General features: G+C 49.3%; 1 protein-coding gene across 4 annotated transcripts; it reads right to left on the reverse strand.

The window, feature by feature from the left end:
* Positions 1–903: 903 nt before the first annotated feature.
* On the reverse strand, positions 904–7,136 carry SLITRK4 (SLIT and NTRK like family member 4). 4 transcript variants are annotated; one of them, XM_090060528.1, is made up of 2 exons: positions 6,973–7,136; positions 904–4,585 (listed from the first exon to the last, which is right to left on the reverse strand). In XM_090060528.1, exons 1-2 carry the CDS (start codon positions 7,052–7,054, stop codon positions 2,022–2,024), a joined length of 2,646 nt encoding a protein of 881 aa, XP_089916654.1. In that variant the 5' UTR covers positions 7,055–7,136; the 3' UTR covers positions 904–2,021. The 4 variants fall into 4 exon arrangements, with proteins under 4 accessions (XP_089916654.1, XP_089916655.1, XP_089916656.1 ...); XM_090060529.1 differs by having other exon boundaries at positions 6,855–7,125; XM_090060530.1 differs by lacking the exon at positions 6,973–7,136 and adding an exon at positions 5,701–5,794.
* Positions 7,137–7,391: the final 255 nt, after the last annotated feature.

Below are 7,391 nucleotides of genomic sequence, written 5' to 3' on the forward strand. Positions count from 1 at the left end.
TTTCTCTTTAAGTAAAGAAGCACTGAGTGTTTTAAAACTTTCTTTTAAAAAAATTACTCCAGGCTGTATGCCAAATACCATCCCAGAACAAAATTTTACAGCAGTGTTATAAAGCCCTGAAATTAGAGGTTTACCATGGAAAATGCTGACACAGCCTCAACCACAGTGGTGATATTGGGCCTTGCTGTAATATCTGCCACTTGAAATGCATGGAAAACATTAATGTTTATTTCCTATTACAGCTTGATTGATTTATGCATTGATTAGAAAAGGTGGAGGGGAAAAAGGGTTATGGAGGCAAGTTAGATGGCAGACCTGAGGCAATGCTCATCGAAGTCAACGGAGAAATTCATGTGGACTTCACTGGACTCTGGCTCAGTCTAGTAACATTGTTTTTCTATATGATGTTTTACCAAAATATGCCCATTTGGACCTGAAGTTATCATCTCTCAGTAAAATAAAAAAAGGTCTATTTTCCATTCTCCTAACCAGTTTGCTTTTTAACAATTCAGGATTCAACTTCCACAAAGGCAACTTTTTTTACTCTTTATAGATACAGACTACAAAATACTCTGGACTGAACCAAGATCACTACATTCATTTTACAACGTGGCTTTAAGAAACACAATTGCCATATGGTTTACTGTTCTGACCGATTATCTGACTGACAGCCGCCAGATAGAGAAGAATGGAAAATCGATGCATATACATGTAAAGTATTACCCTTACTCATTAACTCCTGTAAATACTTGTAGTGAAAACTATTTAGATTAAGCTGTAGAACCCTGAAAAGCAAGACAACTGATGGCAAATAATTGCCTGAGACACAATACTAAAAAACTAATGACTCTCAATTTTAAAATGCACCATTGGTAACAAATCTGAAATAAGATAATATGCTAATTTCACAAGAATAGTACAGAACGATTTTTATTATTATCATTAGACCTGATCACGTAATTCCAGATAACGCTATACATTTCATCACCAGTTTCTGTTTGGTATATTGTTCTGTTTTAATTTATATTGAATGATTAATGCACTGTGATCAGGAAAACAAGTCAGGCATATTAAATACATAATAAGGAGTACATATCTTCCTATTTAGTATACAAAGTATTTCATAAATATGAATTATATTACAAAAATAATTTCTGCTACGCTCACACAGTAAGCACTTTGAAAATTTTGGACAACCTTTTGGGGTTGTAGGTGTTTCATGTAACTGAGAGGGACCTCTAGTCTTAATTGGATTTGAGTCATACATTAGATTCTGCATAAATGTCGAATGTTTTCTTCAAATCGCACAAATGCTGTTGACGTCAGTTGGAACTTTTTTCTTTCTTTTTTTTTTTTAATTTTATATATAGACAGGTATGCTTCAAGTGGTCAGATTTATTTCATAGGTATGTAATGCATGGTATATTCTAAACAAATATTTGCACAATTTAACATTATAAATCCAGTGGTTTCAAGATGCAGGCCATAAATGTAACCAATTTACACATACTATCGAATGTTCTCTCTTTGCATGCTTTTTACTTTTCAGATAATCTTTAAACAGTGCCATTACAACACCACAAATCAAAGGATTGCTCCAGTTCCACCACCTTAATCCACGTGCAAGATGAAGGACCCAGCTGAGGTACAAACTCTGGTACCAGTTTTCTTGTGTTTGCTCTAACAAATCACAAGGAGACGAAGGTTTTGCATTTAAGGTACAAAACATATATGCCTCTTGAGGTTAAATTCAGTGTAATATGTGTATAAAGCATCCCTTTGGCAATAGAGTTTGCAGTATCCCTACAGGATTCCACAGGGCACGAGCTTTATGTAGTAAAATCTATTAAGGACTTTCTCCTCTACTTGACAAACCAGATGCAGCTACAGTTAATCAGACACCCTTGGATACACCTGCCTCTATGCCTACCAATATTATATTGTATTTGGAAGTTAAAAGTCAACAAAAGGCACTTTCATCATTAAATAAATGTCCTCTGTAGGAAATAAGATTGCATGACCTATATTTTATTCAAAGCCGTTTGTTCTTCAAGGACTTGTAGGTAGTCAGGTGAACCTTGAAGTTTAGCTTTTAGTTCAAAATATTCACTCTTTCTTTGCTCTACTACAATTTTACTATGATTACCACCTATTAGCGATTTCTTGGTTTTTTTGTCTTGTTGTTTCTCAGGGTAGCGGATCTCAAAGCCACTGACTCCTATGCTGTTGTACTCTTTTTTACTCTCAAGGAAATTCTGAATAAACACATTGGAATCCCTCCCAGGGAACAACTCATCCAGCTCATCAATTGTGCTAAGTCTTTTCCTGGTATCCACATGCAACAAATCCTTTTCCTTGTCATTCAGGTTTCTCAGAATGACTTTTTGCCCTTGGGGATCACCAAACGTGAAGCCTGTTTCCGAGTCTTTCAAGCCACAGGTGTGACTTTTGCTCATCTGCTCGATGGTTTGAGGGATGAAGGCCTCTGCACATAGTCCATCCTTTTTGTTCGACTTGTGGTCGTGCTTTCTTAGCTGCAGTTGCATGGAACTGCACTCTTGGTTCCCAATGCCTTCGTGCTTTACGGTTGGTTTTTTGTTGCGCCGAAGCACAAAGACGAGGAGGCAAAAAGCAACGAAGACCGTTAGAATGAGCACGACTAATATGCTTAAGATCAGGATGGATAAGGGAACGGGGCCACCGGGAGGGCTCCGAATTGGAGCCAGGGGTGTAGTAAAAGTGAGGGCAGGAGCAGGACTCGTGAACAGCGCAGACGGCTTGTTTAAAAGTTTAGGGCACAAGATCTCGTTTTTGAGCGACTTCAGTTCAATGTTAGCAAACTGAACGGGCGTTTCACATTTTAATTCCTTCACCACAATTCCTTCATTGAGCTTTTCCAGCCAGAGTTTTAAAGCAACTAAATCACAAGTACAGTCCCACGGATTACCTTCCAGATCAATTTGTGTAAGAGATTTTAGCTGATCAAGAACGCCACTTACAGGTAAATACATGAAATGATTGTTCCTTAGATTCAGTCTGGCAAGGGGAGCACCAGCAAAAATGTACGCTGGCAGACTTCTCAGCAGATTGTTGTTCAAGTAGAGTAACTGCAAGTTGGGCATTAAGTCAAAGGTGCCTGCCAAAATTTCTTTGATAACATTGTATTCCAAATACAGATATTGCAAATTGTGGAGGCCGGCAAATATTTCGGGACTCAACCGCTCAATTTGATTGCCATTAAGGTACAATCGCCTTAAATTTGTAAGGTTGCGGAAAACCTCCCCTTTGATTGCTGAAATCCGATTGCTGCCTAAATGTAGCAAATCCAGCCCTTCGAATTCAATGAAATCTGAGGTGTCCACGTCCTTAATGTAGTTGCCATTTACATGCAGTTTCTTGGCATTTAAAGGTTTCGGTGCCAGTTCAGACATCGATTCTATATTTCTTTCTTGGCAGTTGACGCTTAATCCCAAATCAGAAGGATGCGTTTTGCAAACACACGGGACGGGGCAAGGAGTCAGAGGAGGAACCCTGGTCTGATAAGAGATGATCTGACTGAGATTGCGGTTGGAAAGCGCTTTCCCGGCTACAATTCCCGAGATCTTGGAAGGATTTGTAGTTTTCGGGGGCTTGGTGACTAATCGGTGCATTGATGTTTGCGTCGTGTGGCCATTAGGTGCGCTGTACCCAGGCTCCAGCTGGGAAGGAGGCAGGATGCGCACGTCAAAATCGCTCCCCGTTCCCATGGAACATAACTCTTGCTTATTGGTTTCTTTCAAAAGCCTTCCATACAAATCGCTGGGAGTTTCACAGATAGCTTCCCCAATATAGATGTTATAGGGCATGTTCTCCAGCCATGCCTTCAAAGGCAAGAGATCACAGGTACAATTCCAGGGGTTATCTTCCAGCTGCAATTCGACGACTCGCCCAATGTGCTCCAGAACGCCAATGTAGGGAAGCTTCTGTATTCGATTCCCTCGTATATCCAGATGGGTTAAAGAAGCAAATCGAAAAATATTATCAGGGAGGAATGAAATCAGATTGTCATTAAGGATGAGGACTTTCAGCTTGTGAAGCTTATTGAAGGCTCCCCGTTCAATATACTTGATTAAATTGTAGTCAGCTTGGAGATACTCCAAGTTCTCGATGCCAAGGAAAGTGTCGGCTCGGAGAATCTTTAATTCATTGTTGTTCAAGTGCAACTGTTTTAGCGCGCTGAGACCCAGGAAGGCTCCTCCCTCGATGTTCTGCAATTTATTGTTACCCAGTTGCAGGGACACTGCATGGGTGAAATTAAGAAATGTATTTGGATACAGAATAATGAGCAGGTTGTTCTGAAAATTGAGGTGGTAAAAATTAGACCAAGGGGGTTTCAGCTGATTTGGTCTGTAGACTGCGACCTTCTCGCAGTTGACATACAGCACGTTCTCGACCGAAACGCAGGAGCACACGTTGCAAATTTCCACGGAGGTGTCGGCATCTGCATTTGTAGAAGCAGCTGGGGACGACAAAAGCAGAAAGAGCCACAGAAACATCTTCTTGTGCTCAGCAAGCAACCTTACGCTCCTGAACAAAGAGAGAGAATCTAAAGAAAGAAGGAAAGAGAAGAGAAAATATATTTTTTTTTCAGTTGTCATCGTTCCAGAAAGCCGCTTGGGTTAAAAGCTGTACTCCGCCGAGCTGCCGTCCCTGACGAGCATTCAAGATAAGCTAGAAACACTGAACCGAAAGCAGCACGGGGAAAGCTTTTTTTTAACGACCCGACCAGAAATACGAGGCAGCTATCCTCTCAAACGCAGAATGTAAACCCACGCAGGCACACGCAGACGCGCCGAAACGCGAGGCTCTGCAAAAACCCTCCTCTCTCTCTCTCTCTCTCTCTCCAACATGCCTCGCTAACAAAGTAGGATAACCAAAGTCGGTTCCAGCTTTCCCGCATCTCCCTAGTCGTGTCGCCGTCCGTATAAGCGCCGCGCCACGCATGGACGCCAAACACACCGTGCATTTAAAGGATGCTGAACACCCCAGCGGACCCGATGTAGGTACGCGCGAGGCAGAGCACGGGAGAGAAAAAAGGAAAAAGGACGGAGGGGGAAGGCACATCGGGAACGAGCAGCGTCCTTAACACGATGCGCATCTCCACCTCGTCCCCTAGCCAGGGAGCGGGCTGGATCCGTGCACCGCGCCGGCAGTGTTGCTGGGCTGATTTTACCTATTTTAAGCGCTCGGCTGCAAAAGGATGAGAGCGACACACGAGGAGCTGCCCGGGGAAGCCTGGAGACGAGGGATGGAGGAATGTGGCTGCCCGGATCCCCCTCCCCCGAGTCGGGAGCCACCCGCCCCTGCCCCGCAGCCCCCCGGCCCCCCGGCCAGCACCCCAGAGCAACTTTCCGGGTGGGAGCCGTCCCCGCGCTGACAAGGGAGGTGGCTGGCAGGAGCCCCCGGCTCGAGCCAGCTGCCATCTTTCAGCGCGGAGGGGAGAGGGGGGCACCGACCCCCCCACGCTGGGTGGGGGGCAGGGCACGCACATACACACGCACATATGGGGGCGGGGTGCAGGGGGCAGAGCGCACTCGCACACGCACACACACTACTGCAACGTTTTGCCGCAACACGCCCCGTGCAAACCCGGGCTCCTCCTCGCAGCCCCGCGGCCCCCCCCCCGGCCCGGCCGCGCTGCCCCGCGCACCTGCCCCTTACCTCGCGGCGGGCAGACGTGCTGCGGGCACACGCGCGCGCACACCCCCGCGCGGGCACACGCGCGCGCCGGGGGGGGGGGGGGGACGGCAGCGCCGGCCGGCCGCCTGCCCCGCTCACACGCGCGCGCACACGCACGGCCGGGGGGCACGCGCGCTGGCGGCCTCCCCTCGCTCTGCGCGCGCGCGCGCACACGCGCCCCCCGCGCACGCCGGCGGAGAGGAGCCCTGGCAGCACGCGGGAGCCGAGGTTTCCCCACAGTGCACGCGCGGGGGCACACCGGCCCCCTGCCCCGCGCACGCACACCCTTCCGACAGCCCCCCAGCCCTACTGCCTTGCACACGCACGCCTCGCACTCACCCCCGCCCGCTGCCCCGGACGGACACGCACGCTATTACACACCGGGGCCCCTTCCCTGCTGCCCTGCACACACACACACACACACACACTCACTCAACGTCCCACCCTTGCACACAGCCACTGCCCTGCGCACACACACACACACACACGCACACACACACCCTTGCACACAGCCCCTGCCACTGCCCTGCACACACACACACACACACACACACACACCCTTCCATGCAGCCCCCCCACTGCCCTGCACACACACACACACACACACACACACACACACCCTTCCATACAGCCCCCCCACTGCCCTGCACACACACACACACACCCTTGCACACAGCCCCTGCCACTGCCCTGCACACGCACATACACACACAAACACCCTTCCATACAGCCCCCCCACTGCCCTGCACACACACACACACACCCTTGCACACAGCCCCTGCAACTGCCCTGCACACACACACACACACCCTTCCATGCAGCCCCCCCACTGCCCTGCACACACACACTACACAGCTCTCTCCCACACTTACATACCAGAGCCCCTTCCCTGCTGCCCTGCACACACACACATTCACGCAACCCCTCAGCCTTACATACAGCCCCCCTGCTGCCTTGCACGCGCACAGACACACTCAACCTGCCTTGCACATAGCCCCCCCCGTTGCCCTGCACCCCCCCAGGTGCTGCTGGCGGGGGCGCAGGGCAGGGATCTCGGCTCCAAGGTGTGGGTGAGCAGCCCCAGCCCTGCCCAGCCCGGCGCGGAGAGCAGCCCCCCCGGGCCCGGGATACCGTACCTTTCTCCAAGGGACGCCCCCACCCCTGCGCATCAGGAGGCAGCGCCCCGCAGCCCCCCGGTGCTGCCGGCTTCAGCCGCCCCAAGCAGGGTCCGGGTGTCCTGCCAAGCCCCCCTACCTGCCTGTGCTGCCAGGGGCGTCGGGGCTGCCCGGCCTGGGGGGGCAGCTACAAGTGAAGGCATTTGCTGGGACTTGGCCATGGAGCTCCCCCTGACCTGCGCCTCTCTAGCTAACCCCTAGCAAGCAGCCCCGGAGCCGGATCCATGCAGCAGCTCAGCTCCTCTCCTGGAAGAGGCAGAATAATTGTGGAGACGAAACCCCTCCCTCCCCCCCCTTCCTCTTCCATCCTCTGTGACAATTTAACCCCCACTTTCAGCAAACTGAGGGGCTGAAACTGAGTGGGCAGAAAGGATAATATTTCCTGCATCTGATGTGAATGCTGTTATGAAACAGCATCGCTTTAAGGATATGCCAGCCAATCCTTTCCTAAGACAACACAGATATTTATGTAGCTCATTCTTCCTGGTTAGGAGAAAT

Source organism: Crocodylus siamensis, chromosome 8 (assembly GCF_052110815.1).
Source record: "Crocodylus siamensis isolate JL-2025a chromosome 8, ASM5211081v1, whole genome shotgun sequence".
Lineage (NCBI taxonomy): Eukaryota > Metazoa > Chordata > Crocodylia > Crocodylidae > Crocodylus > Crocodylus siamensis.